Here is a 25,164-nt window from a genome sequence, read left to right as displayed (position 1 = left end):
TCACAATTCTCTATTTTATACATCATTTGAATGAGTGTTCTTCTGCTTTGGAGGCATGTGTGTTTGTCATTTAGTGTCAACTAACTAGGGACTGAAAGTATTTTGACATAGTATCCTGTTAAATATTTTTGGTTTTTTAACATTTCTCTTTGGAGCTGAGCAAATGCATCTCAAAGAAGCCAACATTACGCATATCTCGAGGCTCTCCTGTAGATGGAATAGCCCTTAAGCTTAGAGCAGATGTCACTTAATCACCCCTTTTCTGCCTTGCCAGTCCCACTTGAGTCCTGTCGGTTCATTGCCTTCAGATGTCTTAACGGTGAAAATTTTTAACGTTCATAATACCGCTTACTGGGTGACGCCATTCTAGAATTGAACAGTTTTCTCAAATTTAGTCCTGATCACTTTATGACACCACTTGGCAATTTAAGGGGACTGAAAATGCTTTACCCTAGCTGTTGGCTTAGTACTTAATGGAATCAATGTGACACCTTTTATATGCCTATTTTTTAGGATAAATCTCAGTGTAGGGAATCAATCAATCGTATTTATTGAGCGCTTACTGTGTGCAGAGCACTGTACTGCATGTCACAGGTTCTCCTTATTGTTGAAAGTAGTTTATTCCTTCAGTTGCAGGCTATCTGTTTTATTTCAGGTGGTAAAGTCTAGTTCCAGTCTTGTCTCCTGTCTTGTATTTCATTCACACTCACACACAACTGGTGTGAACTCTGTGCTGCTTAGAGTTCTGTTCCAGAGACATAAGAGAAACCAGAGTGAGTTGGGGAAGGGAAACGTGAATTCAGAATGCCTCAAAACCAGAGCAGTCTCCCTGTGGGATATAGGAGCAGGAGAAAGGCATGTTGTCTGGCTGCCTAGAGAATGCCCAGTAAATTTGGGATTCTTGAGGAGACTCTGGAGGGTTCCTTTTTAATTGGGATTGGCTGGATTCCTTTTAGCCTTATTCCTGCAGATTCAGAGAAATTTGGGATTGTTGTGCAGGCACAGCCAATGTATTCATTATTGTGTGCATCGCCTGATTAGTGCAAGCGTGGTGTCCTCATTCCGTTTCAGTAGACATTTACAGAATTCTTATTTTCCAGCCGTCCTTAAAGAACAGCCCATTTAACTGCGGAACCTTTTTACTGCACAGGTCGGGTGCGAACGAAGCTTTCGACGCCCCTTGGTGGTATGGGGAACTCCAAGACTGATTCCCGAGGACGCAGTCGAACGAAAATGGTCTCCCAGTCTCAGCGTATGTATTGCCTATCGGTCCCGTTGTGTTTAATGAACTCAGCTAGGAGTTTTAAGCCAGAGAAGTATTGGGATAATGACCAGTGGATAAAGATGAAAAAGAGAGGCCACATACTGAGATGTTGTTCTGTACCATAGGTTCTGCATCACCTGACAAAAATGAAGGTATTTTTCAATGTTTTGGGTCAGTGGTTATGCATGTTTTGAAATCTTTTTGAGTGGGTGTTGTCTGTCTCTTTGGTCTGTCCTTAGGGCTGGATCATTAATACTTACCACTGATGAATGGGAACCTCACCTGCTTTGGAAGTGCATCCTATACAACCCCCCCCACCCCCAAATAAAACAAAATAAAATAAACCAAGGCACCAAAGAAAATCGCCTGAGGTTAATCTGTAATCTAGTCAGAAATTTGCTATAGTCCAAAGCAGATCTCTTGTGGATTCACGGTAATTGACATATCCTCAGTACCCAAGACCGGTTTTCTTCTAAAAACAGTCTTGCAAGTGGAGGCCCTTCATTTCTGAACGCTGGCGGAAGTGTGATTTATTTCTGGATAGGGTTGTGGGAAAATACGTACCGCCTCAGCGTTACCCGAGTTGACAAGTCAATTGAGATGATCAGTTCCACGATTTGTCTCTTAAGCGACCTTTTTTAATCTGGGGGTGAAAATTGCAGGTAACTATTTGAGGATCACAATTTTGAAGCCCAGGTAAAATGAATGATCCAACTCGGTCAGCCAAAATGGAAGCATACATCTATTTATGACATTTTAAAATCTCCTGGTGGGTTGTCAGTAAAGTAGGGTGTCTCTTTTCTCCTCCTCCTTGGTTTTCACTGGCACTTTACCTCTAAAACTAGGGATGTGTGTGTTGTTCTGGGAGAATAATGGTGATGGTTATTCCAAGTATGTAGTCATTCAGACGCCAAGGCTCTCTGACCTTCTTTCAAAGGGCCTCTGATTTCCTTTTTGTTTTCCACAGGCAAAATAATTATCTCTAATAGAAATGATCTGGGATCTCCAAATATCAGAGCGAGCTAGGAGTCCAGTCAATCAATAGATTGTATTTGTTGAGTGCTTACTGTCTGCAGGGCACTGTACTAAGCGCTTGGGTTAGAACAACACAGCAATATCACAGATACATTCCTGGGCAGACCTTTGTCCCAGGGCAGTAGAAGAGTGTGCTCAGTTCTCTCGTCACACATATTTTCATTATGTATAATGGAGAGAGGGCTGTTAAGGCATTTAGTAATGTATTTGTTAAGCGCTTACTATGTGCCAAGCACTGTTCTAAGCACTGGGGAGGATACAAGGTGATCAGGTTGTCCCACATAGGGCTCGCAGTCTTAATCTCCATTTTATAGATGAGATAACTGAGGCACAGAGACGTTAAGTGACCAAAGCACACAGCTGACAAGTGTCGGAACCAGGATTAGAACCCATGACCTCTGACTTCCAAGCCCGTGTTCTTTCCACCGAGCCACACTGCTTCTCTGGGAACGTTGTTTGGGAACGTTCCTCCGGCAACACGAGCCCCACTGGGTAGACCATCAATGTGCATGTAGCATGGGTCTAAACCCTTGGGAGAGTACAATAGAGGCATAATCGGATTTTGCCTTAAGGCCTTGTTGGTTGCGAACATAACTGCCGCTGTATAGGACAGCTGCACTTTCCACTGGCACCACTGCTTTCTGCTACTAGTTTCAACAGAAAAGGGCTATTTTTGAGGAGCTTTTCCCAGGCTGAGCCCTCATTCCCCCTACCTGTCCTCCCCTCTGCTTCACCCGAACATTCAGACCCATATCCTTCTAGACTGTGAGCCTGCTGTTGGGTAGAGACCATCTCTATATGTTGCCAACTTGTACTTCCCAAGCGCTTACTACAGTGCTCTGCACACAGTAAGCGCTCTATAAATACGATTGAATGAATGAATATTCCTCCAGCACTTCGTATCCAACAGCCCTTAGGTGCAAGTCCTCACACTCTGCCATTTCCCCTATTGGAAGTTAATTTCAACGTCTCCCCCCCCCCGCCCCGAAAACTGAAAGCGCTTTGAGGGCAGGAATCAGGCAATCATTCTGTTGTACTTTCCCAAGCCCCAAGTACCGTGCTCTGCACAGAGCAATCACTCAATGCCAGTTGCAAGAAGAAGACTAGTGATAGTAATAGAGCGCAGTGCCCATGCCAGAGCAGATATTGAAAAAATTGTGAACGATCACCATGACGGTAAAATAATCTAGCCCCAAACCAGCACTTAATACAGTGCTGTGCACACAGTAAATGCTAAGTACTCAATAAATACTACTCCTAGAAGTTATTAGGCAAACCAATTTTTATTTAATGAGTCTTTTTTTAAAAAAAATTCTTCCTTTCCTGTGAATTAGCTGATTTAAACCTTTTGCATCTATTTGGTATACCAAACCCATCACACTCTAATTTATATCAGCTCACAGGTACTGAGATCCCCTTGGGTGCACTGAACTGTAGTCGTAGAACTGTCTTGTGCTTTAAAGGTGAAGCTGCTGCTGTTACATAAGGCCGCATCTCTGAGTGTGCGGGTGTCACTTAGAGCCAGTTCCTTGCACCCTGTGCCCGTGGAAATAGAATGGGACAGCTTTTTTTATGGGACAGTGTTTCTGGCCTCTCTCAATTTGGGCAGAGCATTATGTCCCCAAGGGAGCCTGCTTAGATATCCACGATTGAATGAATTAATATTCCAGGAGTGGTCAGGTAGCACTTCTCTCCCTGTCTCCCTGTCTCCCTCTCTCCCTGTCTCCCTCTCTCCCTGTCTCCCTGCCTCCCTGCCTCCCTGCCTCCCTGCCTCCCTCTCTTCCTGCCTCCCTCTCTCCCTGCCTCCCTCTCACCCTGCCTCCCTCTCACCCTGCCTCCCTCTCACCCTGCCTCCCTCTCACCCTCTCATCCTCTCACCCTCTCATCCTCTCACCCTCTCATCCTCTCACCCTCTCTCTCTCCCTCCTCTCCCCCTCCCTGCCCCATTCCTTTCCCCTTCCCTTCCCCTTCCCTTTCTCTTCTCTTCCCTTCCTCTTCCCTTCCCCCTCCTCCTCCCCTCCTCCTCCCCTTCCCCTCCCCTTCCCCTCCCCTTCCCCTTCTCTTCCCCTTCTTTTCCCCTTCTCTTCCCCTTCTCTTCCCCCTCTCTTTTCCCCCTCTCCTCCCCTTCTCCTCCCCTTCTCCTCCCCTTCTCCTCCCCTTCCAAGAGATCAGACAAGGGCTCCTTGTGTTGCATGGTTGAGGGAGAGAAAGATGTAAGCATTAGACAGAAGCCACAAAGTAGAACCCATTACCAAAGAGGCAGCTCTGGCTCCCCTGCTCTTCTTCTGCCACAGACCACTCCCACCTGGGAATCGGGCCGCCCAGGGCATGGGTGAGTTTCCCCCCATGATATTTTGGTGAGCCTCATGAGTCTCTGTTTACCCCACATTTTCTTCTGCCCTCCAGGAATTTGCTTGGAAGCACTAGGAAAATCGGACGCAACCATTACTCTTGCAAACATCACTGACTTTGTACAGATTGTAAGCACCTTATGGGAGGGATCACGTCTGCCAACGCTGTCGTAGTATATATTCCCTAGTGCGTAGAACAGTGCTCAAGAAATACCATCGCTTGATTGGTAAAGGGAATAAGAGAGTAGTCCTGTTGCTTTATTAATCAGGTAGTCAAGGGAGATGTGTTGGTTCCCAGCTGTGGTCAATTAGCGTGGATAGAGTACGGGCCTGGAAATAAGAAGGACCTGGGTTCTAATTCCGTCTCTGCCATTTGCTGTGTGTGACCTTTGGGCAAGTCACTTCACTTCTGTGTGCCTCAGATACTTCATCTGTAAAATGGAGTTTAAGATCGGGAGTCCCATGTGGTCAGGAACTGTGTCCCACCCGATTAGCTTGTAATAATAATAATAATGATAATAATTGTAGTATTTAATCATTTACTATGTGCCAGGCACTGTACTAAGCGCTGGAGTAGAATCAAGCAAATTGGGTTGGACATAGTCCCTGTCCCATATCATCATCAATCGTATTTATTGAGCGCTTACTATGTGCAGAGCACTGTACTAAGCACTTGGGAAGTACAAATTGGCAACATATAGAGACAGTCCCTACCCAACAGTGGGCTCACAGTCTAAAAGGGGGAGACAGAGAACAAAACCAAACATACTAACAAAATAAAATAAATAGAATAGATATGTACAAATAAAATAAATAAATAGAGTAAAAAATATGTACAAACATATATACATATATATGTATACATGTATACATATGTATACTGGGGCATACAGTCTTACTTCCCATTAGATAAGCTTGTTGTGGGCAGGGAATGTGTGTGTTTATTGTGGTATTGTATTCTCCCAAGCGCTTAGTACAGTGCTTTGCACACAGTAGCACTCAATAAGTGCAATCAAATGAATGAATTAGATTAGGGAACTGTTTCTACCCCAGTGCTTAGAACAGTGCCTGGCATACAGTAAGAACTCAACAGATACCATTTTTTTTTTTTTTAAAAAAAGCTGTCTCTCTCCCTGGCAATGTCAAAAAAATTCCTATAGATTTCCCATGGACTTCATCTTGTAGACAGGATGTGAGCGAATTCTGTTTGTAAGCGAATTCATATGATTCAGTCAGTCGATAGTTTTTTTATTGAGTGCTTACTAGGTGCACAGCCTTATGGTAAATGCTAGGGAGAGTACCACAGAGTAAAAAAACGCAGTTTCTCACCTTGAGAAGCTTACAGTCTAAAGGGCTGGGGTTTTTTGGGAGGGGTGAGGGCGGGGTGTTTAGTTTTTTTGGACCAGCTCTGTCAGAACTGTGATCACATTCCAGACGATTGATCCGTAATTATCACTTCATTGGACAGCTTTACCTTCCCTTCGACAAAATTAGTTCCAGGCATACGGCCTTCTCAGTAGGTTAGTGGGTGGTCCACTTCTCTTGGGTGTTTGTTTGTTTTTTCTGTTCAGTGAAAAGAAGCAGCTAAGTGTTGGAGATTTTAAAAACTGAACTGTTTGCATTCAGTTCTCCCACACCCACTTCCAGGGTTCTCTTTCTTTCACACATCACTCCCTCAGGTGGGAGAGAAATCAGACGGATGGGCCATCGGATGAGGAATGGTACTGCCAAGAGACCAGGAGAGTGCGAGTATATAATACGACTCAAAACTAGAATCAATCAAGCAATGGTATTGATTGTTCTCCTGTTATAATAATAATGATGACATTTGTTAAGTGCACAGCACTTGACGAAGTGGTTGAGATGGTACAGTACAGTAAAGTTAGCAGACACGTTCCCTGCCCTAACTGAGTTTACAGTCTTGAGGGTGGAGGAGAGGCTAGAATAGAGGATAATCGTGAACCCACTGCCTGGAGAGACTGGAGGTGAATGTTAGGTGTGCTTTTCAAAGTAGCTTTTAGGTACAGACCTCCACTAACCTCATTTTATTTCAGGACTTCCCTTTGCGTTTCATCCCGCCACATAGAGCGGTCCATTTTAAGCAGACCGTTTATTTGCCTTCCACACGAGAGTGCAAGCGAAGGAGAGAATGGCGAAAGGGTTGAAACCAGTCGGCTTTTGAGGGTGGACTGCCGTCCCTGTTTGAATCCCCGGGGTTTTAGTGCGGTTTTGGGGATCCTGCCCCTCAGATCTTTTGGAAATAACTATTGGCATTAAGAATTGGTACACGGTTCAATGCTCATCTCTCAGTGTAGTAATATTACAGTGATCTCCATTTCCATTGAGCCCTAATGAAACCCATTAGGGCGTGCATGGTACGTCCATATTTTTATATCGCCATAAACATCATGACAATCTCTTGGATCAAAGCAGGTATGTTTTGGTAGTTCACCCGAAAAATTAAAGGGTTAAAAAGGGGCGGGGGGGGGGTGTTGGGAAGAAGGAGGTAGAATTGGTGAAAGAGACTTCCAGAGCAATGTTTGAGCCAAGATGGTGACATATTCTGTAGTTGGTAATGTCTGGAAGTGTTGTCTTTTCATAATAGACACGTTCAGGTACGTGCACTGCCCTTTCAGAAGCCTTTTCCCATTTAGTATATTCCTTGGCTATCTTAAGAAAGTATTTGTGGCTTTTTCTGGGAAATGATTTTTCCAATGAAATTCATGGCCATATTCCTCCACCACAATTTAATAGCTATAAATAAGGATTCTGAAAGACGATTTCCTCCATTTGTTTGCCTTGGGTGCTGTAAAGTTGCACAGTCATTAGAAAGTCGAAGAATTGTAATTCACATTTGCGGTTTTGTTTCATCTGCTTTGTACATGAGCTTCTGAATCCAGCTGTCCAACAGTGAAAGCTGTAAAATGCACTGCTTTTAGAACTAACTCTGTGGCTCTTCCTGGGTTTTTATTGCTTCGTTTTTTGAATTTTGGGTTTGTTTTTTTTTAATTTGCACACCCCCGCCCCCCATGTTATGACTAAAGCTTTCTTATTTCCATTTTGCATCCATTTTAATCTGCTCTACTCCTTCCCTCTTCATGGATTATATTCCCCCTTCCCTAATCCTGCCTTTACACTTGTTCAGGATCACAGTCTGCTAACCCCATTGGTGGTAAGAATCTACAGACTTGATGTGTGCATCTGTTGTTTGGTCATCCGTTTTCATATTTGAAGATAGTTCTATTCAGCAAAAAACTTAGCTCTGTGACACTCCATCGGTTTGGGGCCTTTTTACCTTAGTGATTGGAGCCTTTCCTTTGGGCCTAAATAATTCCCTTTTGCCAATGTGGTTAATTCCTGAATCTGCATCAGTTAGACGAGGAAACAGTAGAACAGCCTGTAAGGTTATTCTGCGAGTTCATACAGTCAGGTCTCCCGTCACCCGGGGGTTGTGTTCTTGCAGAACCTTGCATTTAGGGGAGAGTGAATTGTAATCATTGCATGATTGACACTGCACACACTCCTCCACTTCGTCTGAAACCACCTCACACTACAGCTGGAGGAACTTTCCTTAATTCTGCCTTGGACCCCAAAGAGAAGCAGTGTTGGCTGGTGGTTAGAGCACAGGCTTGGGAGTCAGAACGAGGTGGATCATATTCCCGGCTCCACCACTTGCCTGCCGTGTGACCGTGGTCAAATGGCTTCACTTTTCTGGGCCTCAGTTACCTCATCTGTAAAATGGGGATTAAGACTGTGAGCCCCCCGTGGGTGTGTCCAACCTAATTAGCTTGCAGCTACCCCAGCTTTTAGTAAAATGCTTGGTGCCTAGCAAGCACTTAATAAATACTATTGCAAAAAAAAAATTCCTCCGTCTCAGCATTGTAGAAGACTCAAATTGCCACTTAGGCTGGGAACCTGATGAGTTGCGCATCATCGCTTGGGTCTCTCATAGAGGGAGGGAAAGTGAAGCAGAGAATCAGAGTTACTAGAGCCCAGGAATGGGAGTTGAAAGGGTTTTAATCCCGGCTCTACCACTTGTCTGATGTGTGACCTTGGGCAAGTCACTTCACTTTTCTGGGCCTCAATAACCTTATCTGTGAAACAGCGATTAGGACTGAGCCCCATGTGGGACGTGGACTACGTCCAATCCTGTTAGCTTGTAACCCAAGCGCTTAATACAGTGTCTGGCACATAGAAAGCGCTTAACAAATACCATTTTTTTTTAAAAAAATGGGCAGACATGGGAGAAGGTCTCTACACTTTTGGTCTTTATTCCCAAGAAAGGTTTAAAGACCATTCATTCATTCGTCTTTATTGAGTGCTTACTGTGAGCACACTGTTGGGTAGGGACTGTCTCTATATGTTGCCAACTTGTACTTCCCAAGTGCTTAGTACAGTGCTGTGCACACAGTAAGCGCTCAATAAATACGATTGATTGAGTGCAAAGCACTGTACACAATGCTTGGGAAAGTACAGTATAACAATAAACAGACACATTCCCCATCCACAGCTAGCTTAGCACTACTCAGACCTCTCTCCGATACCCTCTCACCACATGGCTTCTTTCTGCTGAATGGACCTAAAGTGTCGAAAGTGGCCAGGAGTGACAACTTCCGTGCTCGGCTCTGGCAAAACACGCTGTCCTCCATGCCTGCTTCATCATTCGTACTCCGTTTTGTGTCAGTCGTGGAGGTCCTTTCCGTGAAAGTTCCCATCCACTTGTGTTGCACAGTGGGCCTGTGGCATGTTGTGTGAGAGAGAGTGTGGGCGTGTGCGGGGAGGGTGGGTGTATGTCTTAAATATGTTCAGAGACTGCATGGAAAATCGGTACGTAACTTGAAATCGATGCTAATATTTTTAAACAGGTCCTTACAGTTCTAATGGGAGTGTCTCGAAATTGCCACCCGCTTTGAAAAAGAAAAAAACTCCCCATTCCTGGCATAACTATCAAACTCCACTAGAATGCATTCTGTTGGCGGAGCCACTACGTCGTACAATTTTGAACACCTTTTTTTTTTAACCCGATTTGCCATCTGCATCAAAATGCCGCTCTTTTGCCAAACTTTTGAGACCTAAAGGAAGAGCACTTAGGTGTTAAAACGGCCAATGATACAGGGATGCATCCTAAGCTAGAGCTTACAGGGAGAGGAAATGCCGTTCCGTACAGTGCTTTCCTGTCTTCAGCTAGTTGACGAGGAAGGAAGGAAGACAGGTTCATCTAAAGTGAGTGCAGATCACCTGCCTTTCCAAATGTAAGTCAGCCGTAGGTATGTGCGAGAGAGAACTTTCACGCCCCGTGGAGGATATTTGGCACGTTCCAGAATCTATAATTTCCCTAGGAAATTGCTGGTGTTTTAGTGAATTCAAAGGGATTTGAGTAACCACTCAAGGGAGTTGATAATCGGATGGCTAAAAAGAACCTGCCCGGACAGAGTATTTTGAGGGCGTCCCATCCTTTTTATTAACTCTCTTGAATGCCTGGGTAATGTTTCCTCTGGGTAAGCTAATTTTAAGAGCCCCTTTTTGTTCAGGGGCACCACCAGGTTTTTGAATTTTTGATGGCTCCGAAATGAGGACTTGTCACACGGTCCTGACCCCCGTTCTACTTCTCCGCTTTACGAATGCGTGGATTTTCTCGTCGAAAATATGACACTCTACAATTACATGCCGGCAAGATAGTATTCCTGGGGTGTCTATTTAGCGCCGCTACTCCGCCCAACTAATTCATAATCATGAGGCTTCCGAGGATATAGTGTTTCACATTAGGAAAAACGGAGAGGGCGTACTTTGGGTATATCTAGGATCTAACAAGAAATGCTCCTGTTTTTTTCAGCCCGTTTCTTTCGACCCATTCCAGCCAGTCTACCGTGCTTTCCCTACTAGTGTCAGAATATCGGTTGGGCCTGTTGTCCTAACCTGTCGGCAGGAGCACTGCAGTAATGTCATTTGTTCTGTCTGTTTGGTGTGCAGCTGGCAGTCGATCCGGATCTCCGGGAAGAGTCTTGACGACCACCGCGCTCTCCACCATGAGCTCTGGGGTGCAGAGGGTGTTGGTTAATCCCGCAGCAGCACAAAAACGAAGCAAAATACCACGGAGCCAGGGCTGTAGTCGAGAAGCCAGCCCTTCACGACTGTCAGTAGGTACGGATTTCCAGACACGGGCCTGTTGCTTCCTTCTGCGTTTCTTGTCACGTTTTTCTCTGTTGGCTCTGTAAGTTTGGGAGTACAGTTACGGTGAATCAGAGGGGACCGAGACAGAAGACCTTACGTAAGCCCATTGCTGGGTAGGGATTGTCTCTATTTGTTGCCGAATTGTACTTTCCAAGCGCTTAGCACGGTGCTCTGCACACAGTAAGCGCTCAATAAATGCGATTGAATGAATTTACAAAATCAAAGTAGGACTTGCAACGAAGGCTTGTGCCATGGGCTCTTTGCGCCTTGTTTGCTTGGGAAACTAGAGAAAGGAATTTTATCATCTCACGTTATTTAAAACAGAGCTACCCTGGAGATCAGGTGTAGGTGTTGCTGAAGCTCTTTTCCACTGATGGACCTGCTGGTATCGGGTATTCTGCCTTGTGGCGATCAAATCATGTTGGTTTGCCCCGAATCCTCATTCATTGTTGAAGTCAATTGTGCATAGCAGGAACACCTCTTTCTATGTTAAGATGAAAATGAGTTAGAATTGACGTTCCCGTGTGATCTGCCGTCACCCAGAAAAGCGTCGGTTGTAATGCAGGGAAGCAAAGTTATAATCATTCGTTAGTTGAGACGTTGAGTTGAGAGAGGAACAATTAGCCACTAGCCGTGGAGAAGTGCCATTACCTCCTGCAGATGGGTACCACCAGCCTGGATCTTGATTTACTATTAGAACAGTGAACTGTGGGCGTTCCTCTTCTCGACTTAATTGTGCTCACATCCCGTGGTGAATACAGGCGCCGTTCGCCATTTCACCAGTAAAGCTTCGATCCAGGCCGGCGAATGACACGTCTCTGTGAGTGGAATTAAGGATTGGGGAGGGAGCCATCCTCTTTTCCCTAGAACAGTTGACCGTGGCGGAGGAAGTTAACGTAAAGAAACGTAGCCGTGTGTCCCCGGTGATTCTACATTGGAGAGGCAGCTCCTGGCCCTAGGAAGACGTGCAACTGACAGTTGAAAAGGAATTAAAACCTGCACCTTTTCTTGTCTTCTCCCCATCTGCGCTGCTGCGGGTCTGCACCCCGAATCATACTAGCCCGAGGCAGCCGAATCCCTCGCCCTAGTGTGAGTCAGGGGTGCAGCCGGGAGGCCAGCCGCGAAAGCAGCAGGGACACGAGCCCTGTCCGCTCTTTCCAACCCCTCGGTAAGTACTGGCCGGTCTCCGTCCTGCATGGCTTTACCCTCACCCTGCATTTTCCCCGTCTCGTCGCCTCCTGACTCCTCCACGACAGGAGCCGAGAGGGCAGCGAGATTGGGCGCCGGTTCTCTCTGCACTGATTAAAAGTCCGTACAGGCACGAAACGTTACCGGGACGCAAAATTAAATCAAAAGGCACGCGGGCCCGTCTGTTTGGAGGGCAACAGGACACAAGATTGAATTGGGCAAAATAGGCGTGTGGAAGTTGACCCCGATTCTAATAGAAGGTGGCAGGAAACCAAACCGATCGAAGAGGTCGCAGTTAATACTCTTGAAATGTTTGTCCCTTGTTACTCTGACCCAACTGTGCATTGATATGACCCGACTAAAATTAATGACTGTTGAGGCAGGCGTTATCTTTGGGAGTATTAAATGTCCGTATACCAGCCCTCCGAATTCCCTTTGAAGGGACTTCCCTGAGGCTACAGAAAAACAGAAAGCATTTAAAGTACGGAAACCGATTCTGGGTCTCCTTCAAAAATACTCCTTCTAGTCCTTGCCAGCCCCAGCTCAGCAGATCTTTGCTGACTTCCTAGGCCCAATGCCAAATCCATTTTATGAACTGTCCTCCCAGTAGTTTAGAAGGTCTGACCTAAAGTCTTTCCATCATATACTGCCATTCTCTGTTAGATCTTCTGATCGCATTTGCATCCTAAGGCCATCTTACCCCCCTCAGAGCCCTTCCCGAACTAATCCGTCATTTCCCCTCCTCCCGTGTGTGTCACCTATATACTTGGATCTATGCCCCCTAGGTTGTATTCACTTAAAATGTTAGGTCTGTGGCATAGTTCCAAAAAGGAGGATTCATTCTTTTTTAAGCACAAACTGCTTTTGCTGTTGTTAAGGCCTGGATGTGAAAATTTCAATACTTGCTTTAACCTTGGTATCAATTTTTCGTAATTTGGAATTGAAGCCATTCATTCTGTTAATTCTGGCAGCACGTTCGTGTTTCGGCGTCACTGCACAGTACTGGGGCACTGGAATGCCTGGTGCTGTTCTTTTTCACTAAACCACAGTCTCCTGAGCAGTTAGAGAAAAGCAGGAAATAGCAACTGTTGGCTTTGTGAAGAACGTTGCGTCAGCTCCCTTGAAAAATAGAACTCATTAGTGCACTTGCTCTTGAAGTAGCCATTTGACCTGGTATCTATTAATTAGGTGAACTTCAAAAGGTGCATTTGTAAATCAAGCAAGACATTATTGTAGACCTTAAACTATGGTTAAAGCAAGTATACAAGGTTTGCTTTCTTTCTGCCCGGAGGTTTTGCGAGAGATACTCTTTTAGAACTCCATTCCTCCTCTTTTCCCCCTTCGAAGCAGGCCAGAGCAGCCGATCAATCGCATGTAAGTGCTTACCGTTTTCAGAGTACTGTACTAAGCTCTTGGAAAAATACAGTACAACAGAGTTGGCAGGCACGTTCCCTGCCCACGACAAGCTTACTACAGTGTAGACTGGGGAGACAGACATTATTATAAATAAATAAATTACGGGGATGTGCGTAAGTGCTGTGGGGTTGAGGGAGGAGTGAAAGAAGGGAGCAAGTGCAAGTGCTCCCAAAGAGCTTTTCAAAGAGGAAATCCTTCCCTGCCCACTGCAGTCCCTCTCAGTCTAGCGCTGTAAGATATGGAAATGAGACTTGAGCTTTAGCAGCAGATGTGCTGTCGAAAATGCCGAAGAAGTGTGGCCCAGTGGATAGAGCACGGCGCCACGTGTCTGCTGGGTGACCTTGGGCAAGTTGCCTCACTTTTCTATGCCTCAGTTACCCTCCTCCGTAAAATGGGGATTAAGAATGTGAGTCCCATATGGGACACGGTCTGTGTCCCACCTGATGAGCTTGTATCTACCCCAGCGCTTAGTACAGTGCCTGGCAGGTAGTAGCTCTTAGCAGTTACCATAAAAAAAAAAAACATGCTGGTCGGGTGCTCGATGATGGTGTTCGTCTTTGTGCTGTGGATAGTGCAGGATGAGAAATGGAGATGCGCTCATTCATTCCCTTCCTCCTTCCCCTCCTCCCATCCCTGGTCCGTACGTAGACTCCCCCTCCTTCCAGAAGGCAGGATCTCTCTCTCAAACGCGAGACATGTCATTTTCCCGGTCTCCAAAAGAGCCCGCCTTCCTGGGAGTGCAAAGATCAGATGTCACTTTCAACACCCCGAGGTGAAACGTGGCGCAAAGACGGCAGTTAACAGTGTTAAGAGAAATGGTGGCAAGTCCATCCCCATTCGAAAGGAATAATTAGACAACCTGTCCACCCCCCGCTTAATTTTGCATGCCCATTGCTGTGCTTCATCGCTTACGTGTGTGCGAGATGACGTAAAAGACGGTCCATTTCAGACCCCTCTCCACTCCTTGCATCGGAAACGTGCCTCTGAAAAGCACCAAACTAAAACAGATTGCTCTGCGGCTGGTTTAATTCGGCAGTTGGAGCTGCTGCTGACTAGTTTGCTGTCCCAGACCAGTGGTGACTGCAGCGGTGTGGGGAGACAGAGAGAGAGACAGGGGTAGGGGGGTGTTTATGTGTGGTGGTCTGTCTGCTTGAAACAGCATCGGAGGCCGTTGCTTTTTATCCAATTCTGATTTCTACCAATTTCTAGAAAAATGTGTAGCTTGATCACAGCTTTTCTCAAGGCTTGGGCGGGAAAGGTGGTCGGATTTTTTGTGGCTTCTCTTCTCCCTGTGCTAGTCCTCTCCTCTAAAGCCCATCAGAAATTGGGGTGTATTTGTTGGGGTCCGGAGGGCCAGAGATGGCGGGGGGCGGCGGAAGGGGCATAGCCGGGAGAATGGACGCAGCCACTCTTGAATGATAGCAAAAGAGAGGGTAACTCTTATACACTCTGCCCTTTCAGCAAACACTAATTTTTACTTTCAACATGCACCTTCTACTTTATCTTCTTACTGAAATTTTTAATAAGTCAAATTAGTTCGTTTTCCTCTTAATGGCACTTTTGTTAAAAACGAAATCTCTCACCATGGCTTTTCCAAAGCTCGCTTCTAAAATAATCATCACGGTAAGTTATTAAATTGGGCCCGATTGCCCCTGCTCCTTATTTGGAGCCTGATAGGGTCTTCTCATGGGGAGTGCCGTTCTCTTTCAATTTACCAGAAAAGATACTTAGGTTTGTCTGCACTTCTTGCCCTGGTGCTTTGATCAACCTGGATGTGGAAAATAAGGAAAAATGATTTTATCTTCATACTGTTATGAGCATCATTATTCCCAGAAATAGTTGACACATGGCTAAATAAAGACCCTATTCAGATTTGAGAGTTGGAGTTTATAGAGACTCCATGTTTTTATTTATCAACAATTGCGATTACTTCTACCTGTTTATACTCAGTCAGGCCTCACTGAACCTAGACTGTTTTTTGCTTCAGCGCTCAGAACAGTGCTTTGCACATAGTAAGCGCTTAATAAATGCCATCATTATTATTACTTTTACTATTGAATATATTCTTCTTAAACATTTACTCTAAGGCAAGTGCATAAACTCAGGAACATTTTTACTGGTCACCTAAGAGTTCTTTGAAATTTTAGAAATCTGGTGTATATCCTTGGCTTTTATTTCCCTGACCTTAGCTGCACTCACAACATGCTTTTTATCTCATAGGCACAGGTTTGGCCATTTCAATCTGTTATGATGTTATGATGGTTATGATGGATGGATGAAAATTGCAACCTCTTTTTTTTCCCCTTTTTGTCTTTGTTCCCCCATCAGATTTAAAACACTCAATCAGCTCACCCCCTCCTACCTTACCTCCCTGATTTCCTCTTACAACTCAGCCCCCATGCTTTGCTTCTCCAACGCCAGCCTGCTCACTGTACCTCCGTCTCGTCTATCTCCCTGCCAACCCCTTGCGTACGCCTTTCCTCTGGCCTCCAACTCCCCCCTCCATCTCCATTTGTGAAAGACAGTCACTCCCCCCACCTTTCAAGTCTCATTAAAATCGTCTCCCCCAGGATGTCTTCTCCTACTAAGCCCTCCTTTTCCTTACACCCTCTCTCTTCTGTGTCACCTGTTCACCTTTTTTATGGTATTTGTTAGCGCTTACTATGTGCCAGTCACTGTTCTAATTCCTGGGATCGATATAAGATAAGCAGGTTGGACACAGCCCATGTCTCACGTGTGGCTCACCGTCTTAACCCTAATTTTACAGATGAGGTCATTCAGGCCCAGAAAAGTGAAGGTCACACAGCAGACAAGTGGGACTAGAACCCAGGTCCTTCTGATTCCCAGACCTGTGCTCTATCCACTAGACTGCAGTGCCACTTGGGTCTCTCCCCTTCACGCCCTTGATATTCACCTTTTTCTCCGGCCTCCTGCAGTTCCATATATATCCATAATTCAATTACACTGATTTCTGCCCCTTCCTCTAGACTGCAAGCTCTTTGTGGGCAGGAAACGGATCTACCAACTCTGTTGCATTGTACTCTCCCAAGTGCTTAGGACGGTGTGCTCTACACAGAGTAAGCGCCCAGTGCCATCCATCGATTGGTGATAATGTGTTGGTCATTTAGAAGCGTGAATGTGATTTCTTCCCCCCTTAGATCTTACTCTCTTTTCAACTGTTCTGCCACCCCTGTGCCTTATCTCCACGGTAATAGATAGGGTTTGTATGATCCTGTTATTGCAGCTTCCAGACATCACTCCCGATCCACCGGTGCCCTCTACACCCCAGATGTTTATGGGGCTACAGGTGAAGGATGAGTACCCTTTCCTATCATCCGTGCAATCACCATGGATTGTTTCCCCTCATTTGGTTCCGCCCCCCCGCCCCCAAATAATATCCATTTTTTTTTAATCATGATTTCTCTTCATTTCAAATTCAGTGTCTTGGAAAATCAGCCTAGATGTATAATTTGCAACCTTCCCCGCAAAATCAATTCTTTTTCCCTACAGCAACCTCTTTTTTTCCCCCCCAACTCGAAGATGGACTTTTGTTTCCCGTAGCTTGGACGTTATAGAACCTTTTATCGATTTTTATTTTTGCATGCCATTTTCTAATATAGGGATTTGCTTCGCATTCAAAATTTCTGCTTTGTACATATGCTTATTTTAAAAAAAACCCAAGTGGCGTAAAGATTGTAGCAATGGAGTGGTCGAACAATGAATGATTAGTGCTGTAGTTGAGAATTCACGTGGGAGCGGGCCCAAGGTTATACTTGAAGAGACTAGAAAAGTCTAATTTCATTGAACTTTAATGCCTAGAAATGGGCAAGGCTGGTAGGCGAGGGCACGAACTGAGGCTCTCAAGTTCACCGACTCTTGTTCCCTGAAGTATGTTGAAGTCTCCGTTATCATGCCGTCCCTCCAGCTATTTCAACGGAAGACGGCCAACACCCAAGTCACCCGTGACCTGGATTGGTTAGGCTCAGGTTCAAGGTTCAGGGAAGGCATTCAGTGCTCTTTTCATTTTCTGGACACAATTATCCATCATAAGTGTAGATAGAATCATTTCTGCTAGAACGTGCCAGCTGTGTTCTTGAAGAGCCGCCCAATTTGGGGACGTTGCATATCAGTCGCCATTGATTCGGAGGGAGTTTCTGGGTTTGGGGTAGGGGGTGGAGCAGCCACCGTGAGTTTTAGATTCAAATTCCTAGGTTAACATTTCTACCACTAGAAGAATGTTTTACACCCTGGCCACTCCTTGGTACTTGATCATGTGCTATAAAGTTGCAGAAACTCACATTATTGAATGAGACGGTAGTGTAAAGCTGAGGCGGAGAAGCGTAGCATCGTCATTCCTTGACTGATGCCGCTAGCATGCACTGAAATATTTCTCCCTTACACCGAAATATACTCAGCCTTCCTGTGGATCAGGTTGTACACAAAACAGACCCATACTGTGGGGAGGGCATCCTCTAATGCTTCTATTGTATCTTATCTAAATCAGGAAGCAAAAACAAGTGCTGGAGCAGAGCCGATTGCATTCCTTCATGCTCTCAGTAATTCTTGCGGCCACCAGAAGCTAAACTTTTTAGATGGTTCATTGGTCTACAAAGATTTACTCCGTTGGGTTTTTCCTTCCCCTCCTGCCCCCCTCAACTAATTCAAGAGTCCCAAACCTCAGACACCAATGGTATTGCATTGTAGATTGACGGGCAGCCGTTTTTCTCGTTCTTTTGTGTTAGGTTCCGGCTACGGGATCAGCCAGTCCAGCAGACTGTCGTCGTCCGTCAGCGCTATGCGAGTCCTCAATACGGGATCGGATGTGGAAGAAGCAGTAGCAGATGCACTGGTACGGGTTCCCATATCCCGTTATCCCAGGTCTGGGGGCGTCCACCTTTTTTTTTCGGAAGAGCCAAACCTAGTGGAACTTCAGCAGTCAGTGCTCAAAGAACCATATGGTTTTACGGCCCTCACACCACATGGGTATATCGTTCCGTGCCCGCCGGTAGATTAATGACGACGTTGTGTTGTGTGACCACTTGGTCGTCCGTCAGGGTGGGAGGGAAAGCTGGGGAAAGAGGGAATGGGAGGGAAGGGTCTGGCAGGGAGGGGGGCCCAGAAGCATGGCCGTGAGGGAGCTGGGGGCTCTCTGCTCCTGATAGATGGCAGCTACCACCCCCCTCTTCCCACAACTTTGGGCCGCGTTGACCGTAATGGCCCAGAGCCGCCGACCACAACTTTGAGGGGGTCATGGCTACGGTGCTGCCCTGGGAAGCGACTCCACGCATAGTAGGGTGCATTCAGCTGGGTCTCCCCCCTCTTAGCCCCAAGCCCTGCCCCAGAGGCACAGCACTTTAACAAGTGCCAGAGATGGCTCGAGCCACAGGTCAGACTGACCCCGTACTGCCATTATAAAGCCGATGTACGGAGAACACTTCCTTTTTCCACAGCCACTGGACTGAGGGGGAAGTTGGACCCTGCCCTCAAGTCCCCTCACTCTGCCCGGGCAGAAGGGACATCTGGCCGAGTCCAGGGTCAGCCTGAGCAGTTTGGCCGCTGCCTCAGCAATCCAAATGGAAGATGAATGGCTAAAGAAAACACCCCCCTCACCCCAAACCATCCTGTTGTGGTCCTTCTGTTTTCAGAAGTTACCATAGAAGATTTAATACAAAGAAGTCAGTGCGCAAAGAAAGTCAACGCTTCAGTCAATGTGATGCGGTGTAATCTTTGGATGAAAGAAACCCTTTAGTGTTGGATTGTTCAGGTTTTAACCCTATGCATTTGGAAGGTTCTCACAGTTCCTTAAAATTTCTTATTTTTTGTAGGGATTTCACCCAGACCCAGACTCATGCTAAATCGCTGTTTTCACCCATCTCTGGGTGGCAGATCATTTTGGCCATGTAAATTCTTCAAGTACTTTAAAAAAAAAAATCAGTCATTTGAGAGATTTAATTTTACAAAGAAATGGTCAGCTCCCTTCTATTTGACTCGTCTTTTATTTCTTCGGCTAGGCCCGGTGACCTGACTGGTGAAATGTTGTAGAAACAGCTGTACGGCAGATCTCTCGGAGAACGTCCAGCTGTGATTTTGATACTAGCGAATCCTTCCAAAGCCTTACCGCCCATTGTATTTTCCACCAAAATGCACAGACAGCTCTGAAATCGCAAAGTCTTTTTGCAATTTCAAGATGGTGGGGTAGTAAAGGTTAGTCACCCACTTGATCGTCTGATTTGGCTACTTCCCAGTGTGTAAAGTCCTCGGCCCTTCCCGACTGCCGCCGTTGGGAACATCTCTCCGGGGCTTCAGACCCAGCGGGCAAGAATACGTGGGTTGTTTTGCCTCTCTCTGGGCTGGTGACTGGCTCCCTGTCCATTGGTCCCAAAGGGGGATCATGTGGAGTTTAGGAGGAGAAAAGGAGTCTCTTTCATTGTCCCATAAGGGAATTTGACTCAAGGCTATGGTTTGTTGTCCCTTCCTGTCAACTATAGCCACCTAGGTTGCCGTTTTCTGATTTCTTATCGGAGGTTTCCCTTTTGACCAGAGGGGAATTGATTATTATCGATGCTGCCGAGCCTGTGTTTATATAAAGGATTTTTAAGCTTGGGATATCAGCTCACAGTCATTTCAGTGCCACCTTCTGTTTACTTGTTTGGCAAATGGTCCTCACTATTCTCAATTTTTCTCTCTAATAATTTACTGCTCTCAGCTCTTAGGAGACATACGGACTAAGGTATAGACATCACTGTTTTCTGCCATCTTTTAATTCTTTAACGGTTTTTAAAATGTGCTTCAGCCAGGGTCGCATTAGAGAATAACTCTTTGTGGAGAAGAGTATAAGAGGAATGCACGGCCCTGAATTTGAGTTGCCAATGACGATAACGCGTGTTAGGTTATCATGGGGTAACAGCAGTATCGTTAATATTTGTTGAGCATCTGCTGTGTGCACAGCACTGTACTGGGTGTTTGGGACGTACAGTAGAAGAAGATAACATGGTTTTGGCTCTCAAGCTTGAGTTTGTTTTGAAATTTAATTCCTCAAAGGCTTCGAATCGAAACATCTTTTAAAGCAGTGTGACTCAGCAGAAAGTTTACTGAGTAAAGCAGTGGAGATTTTGAAATTTTATCAGTCGAGGCCTGTTGCTGGGGTCAAATTGTTTGATATTGGCTTCACCATATACAGTTGTGATCCTGTATTATTAGTCTTACCCTGTAGAATGATCCTCTTCCCCATTAGATCTGGAAATAAAGTGGAATACAATCCCCCCCTGCAGCAGAGAAGACTTTTGATTTTTGAAGTCATAGGGGCCCAGAGAGATTCATTCATTCATTCATCCAATCGTGTTTACTGAGGACTTGCTGTGTGCAGAGCACTGTACTAAGCGCTTGGAAAGTTCAGTTTGGCAACAGATAGAGACAGTCCCTACCCAACAACGGGCTCACAGTCTAGAGTCTAGATTACTTGGACTGATCCCTTGCCTTAAGGCAGGTGAATGATAGGTCGAGAGCTGTGGTTTGTATAAAGAGCTCTGAAAATCAAGACTGTCAGAATCCCATGATAGCCCATTCCGGTATTTTATCACTTTACTAGCCAAGAAGCTAGCTGTTTTATGTCTTATGTTCTTACCATTCATATATTCTACTCTCCCAAGCGCTTAGCACAGTGCTCTGCACAAGGTAAGCGTTCAATAAATACGATTGATTTTGTCCATCTGACTGCTTATCCCCAGTGTAGCTCAAGCAGAAGTTTGTGTGTTTGGGCCTTACCCTTCCTTATTTTATTTTTCTTTCCCCACATTTGGGAGGAATAATTGATGCAGCTGTTTCTCTGGTGCTGCAGTGAGCATATCTAGACTATTTTAGATGTGCCTGATGCATTGAGCAGTGCATGCACCTTAGACAAAAAGGATCCTCCTTAAGATATATTCAATGTAAAAGACATTTTAAAAAAAATTTGTATGAAATAGATATTGAGTGGGAGAGATGCCAAGAGCACTTCAGTACACTTCAGGATAATGAGCTCGATTCTTCCCTCCTTCAAACGGCTACTACGTTTGGCGTAGAACAGGAGTGTTTTCACACATGCCGTGTTGGAGTCCGATTCGTTTACCACCACCGTATAAGCTTACTCTGACCTCCAGAGAAGGCGGTCAATCAATCGGTGGTATTTTGTGAGTGCTTACTGTGGGCAGAGCAGAGCGTTTAGTACAGTGCTGTGCACACAGTAAGTGCTCAATAAATACGATTGATTGATTGCAGTAAGCACAGAGAACTGGATCATATGTCGTTCACACTTTTGAAGGCTGGGAACCTGCAAGGAGAAAAGCCAAAGGACAAGATATCTAAAATAGGAAAGGCCCTGGAGTAGACAGGGCCGGAGAACCAAAGAATGGGGAAGGGAGGCAGAGGACTGAGGAAGAAGAAGACAAAGAATAAAATGGGATTTTTTCCCCCCCCAACTTTGTTCAACCCACCTGAAGGAGTACAGCTGGTCGACTCCTCCTAGTTAAGCTCTTTCTACTGCTTCCTTTCATTATCTGAACATTGACGGTTCATTTTTTTTTAGGGTCATTGTTACGCGCTTACTATGTGCCAGGCACTCTACTAAGCGCTGGGGTAGATACAGACTTACCAGGTTGGACACAGTCCCTGTCCCACATGGGGCTCCCAGTCTTTATTCCCTATTTGACAGGTGAGAAAACTGAGGCACAGTGAAGTGACTAGCGTGAGGTCCCACAGCAGACAAGGGACAGAGCCAGGATTAGAACCCAGGTCCTTAATAATAATGATGGTATTTATTAAGCGCTTTTTATGTGCAAAGCACTGTTCTAAGCGCTGGGGAGGTTATGACGTGATCAGGTTGTCCCACGAGGGGCCCACAGTCTTGACCCCCATTTTACAGGTGAGGTAACTGAGGCCCAGAGAAGTTAAGTGACTTGCCCAGAGTCACACAGCTGACAATTGGTGGAGTCGGGATTTGAACCCATGACCTCGGACTCCAAAGCCCGTGCTCTAGCCACTAGGCCACGCTACGTCTCTAAAGTTCTTCTGTAGCCTTCCAGGTGAAAGGAAAAGGAAAATCCCCTCAGTCTCTCACTCTCCTACATTCCTGTGCCTCCATTCCCCATTCCGCCGCCACCTTCCGCCCCTGTTAGGGAATCGTGCTTCCTTCCCTTAATCTACTAACTTTTAAAACTAACGGATATTTTAGTGTTTCTAGAAGAAAAACCAATTGCCACTGTCGAACGCGATTCCCTTGCCCTGTAACTGCACCTCACCGCGCCTTAACCCGTCTCAAACCCAAGACTCTTTGCGTAACCCAGAAAAAGCCCGCCCGAAGAAGGTACGAGTCGTACGGGATGTATTCGGACGACGACGCCAACAGCGACGCCTCCAGCGCCTGTTCGGAGCGCTCCTACAGCTCCCGCAACGGCAGCATCCCCACCTACATGCGCCAGACGGAAGACGTGGCGGAGGTCCTCAATCGCTGCGCCAGCTCCAACTGGTCAGAGAGGAAAGAAGGCCTGCTGGGCCTACAGAGTTTACTGAAAAACCAGAGGACATTAAGGTGAGAGAAGGAAGGCCGTTTCTCCACGGCCCGGTTTTCCGCTCATGGGTTCGCTCCGACTCGGCGTCTCGGCGTGGGTGCCGATTGAACTGCCGATGCGGCTCGACGAAATTTATCTCCGCGAGCTCAATCAATCAGTCGTATTTATTGAGCGCTTACTGTGTGCAGAGCACTAAGCGCTTGGGAAGTACAGGTTGGGAACCTATAGAGACAGTCCCTACCCAACAGTGGGCTCACAGTCTAAAAGGGGGAGCTCGCCCCGGGCACTTGGTCAGCTGTGTGATTTGGGGCAAGCCGCTTAACTTCTCTGGGCCTGTAAAATGGGGATTAATACTGTGAGCCCCACGTGGGACAACCTGATTACTTTATATCCACCCCAGTGCTTAGAACAGCGCTTGGCACATAGTAAGCACTTAACTAATACCACCATCATCATCATCATTCTTATTATCATCTGATTTTCGAAGAGAAAGGCTCCCTTTAATGCTAGGCCATCACGATAGACTCCTCGTTTGCTTTTTGCGTACCGGGTGCCACTTCGTGATTTCTCTGGACAATCTTCAGCGTAATCCGTGACTCCTTCTAGATCTTAGGATAATGGGAATCTTTGTAGAACATTTTCACACTAATCCACGGCTCCTTCTAAATCTGGGGATAATGGGAATCTTTGTAGAACATTTTTACACTCATCCACGGCTCCTTCTAAATCTTGGGATAATGGGAATCTTTGTGGAACATTTTTACACTAATCCACGGCTCCTTCTAAATCTGGGGATAATGGGAATCTTTGTAGAACATTTTTACACTCATCCACGGCTCCTTCTAAATCTTGGGATCACAGGAGTCTTTGAAGAACATTTTTACATGCCTAATGATACTGATTTATTTTAGATCAGGACTACTTTTCATTGAATTACTCAGGGTTAAAGGGCTAAACACCCAAGTCTCAACCTTGTTTAGTTCCACGTGCAGTTATACACACATTTGGCTCAGAGAGGAATTTTCAACCACTTTCGAGGGTGTGGTACTTGTCGAGAAGAGGAGGCACCCTGTTCACAACAAGGAAAATAATAATAGCTATCATTATTATTATTATTATGGTATTTAAGTGCTTACTATGTGCCTGGCACTGAGGTAGATATAAGTTAATCAGGTTGGACACAGTCTCTGTCCCACGTGGGGCTCACAGCCTTAATCCCCATTTTACAGGTGAGGAAACTGAGGCGAAGAGAAGTGACTTGCCCAAGATCACCCAGCAGACAAGTGGCAGAGCTGGGATGAGAACCCAAGTCCTTCTGTCCCTGAGACCCGGTCTCCGCGCAGTAGGCCACCCCGCTTCTCTAACCTTAAACGGTTAACATCCCAACCAACACTCCACAGATTTGGGAGTTGCTTCCTTTGGATCTCTCAACTACATTTTCCCCTGCTTACTCACATAATTCCCCCACGGCTCCCCTCCGATTTTTGAGGAGGAAATGAAATAAAACCCTGCTTTTGTAGGCAGCGGCATCCGCACGTGGAGGGTAGGATGGAGAAGAGGGGTCAGGATGAGATGAAGTTCAGGAGGGATTCAGGCTCACATCTCAAGGGCATCTCTTTGAAATGTGCGTGAAATGTGAGAGGGTTCGGGGTGCGGAAAAAGTAGCTACAGGGACGTGGCATTTCGTCTCAGAAAAGGGAGCTTTCTGGGGGGACGAAGAGGAGAAGGGAGTGTGGGGTGGTCACCGTAGCTCATTACATGCACCACTGGAGAGAGGGCAATAGAAATAAGAGGTGCAATCTCATGTCCCCTCTTCCTTCCTCTCACTTTGATCCCCTTTTTTCGCCTCTCTTTTCCTCAGATCCCCTAACTTCTATACCTAATTCCCCACACGACAGGCTCTGCCATGCTTTTGGGGTGCAAAGATATTGCAAAACCAGAGGGCAGGGAAACATGGCACATCACTCCTCTTCTCCTCCCCTCCCCATCCTTCTGGTTACTGAGAGACTGTGCTTTAGAAACACCCGAAAGAATCCCATTTGCTATATTTTCCAATATAGGGGGCTTATAACTACTTCCCCTCCATCAAAATTTATCTACTGGAAATACAATTTTATGGCTCGGAAAAGGCTTTTGTCCTTAGGCGTCGGTAATTGGCTACACAAAAGTATAACCGTGTGTATTCTTTCAAAGG

General features: G+C 45.9%; 1 protein-coding gene across 35 annotated transcripts in view; it reads left to right on the top strand.

Annotated features, from left to right (window-relative positions):
- CLASP2 (cytoplasmic linker associated protein 2) overlaps nucleotides 1-25,164 on the top strand; it is a 229,824-nt gene that overhangs the window by 158,750 nt on the left and 45,910 nt on the right. For 7 of the 35 annotated variants that reach the window (XM_038767129.1, XM_038767065.1, XM_038767165.1 and 4 more), the window contains 5 exons: nucleotides 1,151-1,252; nucleotides 10,621-10,791; nucleotides 11,882-11,989; nucleotides 18,168-18,274; nucleotides 22,746-22,990. In XM_038767129.1, the coding sequence (XP_038623057.1) occupies nucleotides 1,151-1,252; nucleotides 10,621-10,791; nucleotides 11,882-11,989; nucleotides 18,168-18,274; nucleotides 22,746-22,990 (733 nt within the window). Of the gene's footprint in view, nucleotides 1-1,150; nucleotides 1,253-1,389; nucleotides 1,417-7,795; nucleotides 7,823-10,620; nucleotides 10,792-11,881; nucleotides 11,990-16,669; nucleotides 16,733-18,167; nucleotides 18,275-20,131; nucleotides 20,156-22,745; nucleotides 22,991-25,164 lie in introns of all 35 variants that reach the window. The other 28 variants (XM_038766976.1, XM_038766960.1, XM_038766992.1 and 25 more) reach the window with 13 other exon arrangements.

The sequence above is a fragment of the Tachyglossus aculeatus genome, chromosome 2 (assembly GCF_015852505.1).
Source record: "Tachyglossus aculeatus isolate mTacAcu1 chromosome 2, mTacAcu1.pri, whole genome shotgun sequence".
Classification (NCBI taxonomy): domain Eukaryota; kingdom Metazoa; phylum Chordata; class Mammalia; order Monotremata; family Tachyglossidae; genus Tachyglossus; species Tachyglossus aculeatus.
Note: the sequence above shows the minus strand (reverse complement) of the source record. Positions and strands in the feature narration are given on the sequence as shown.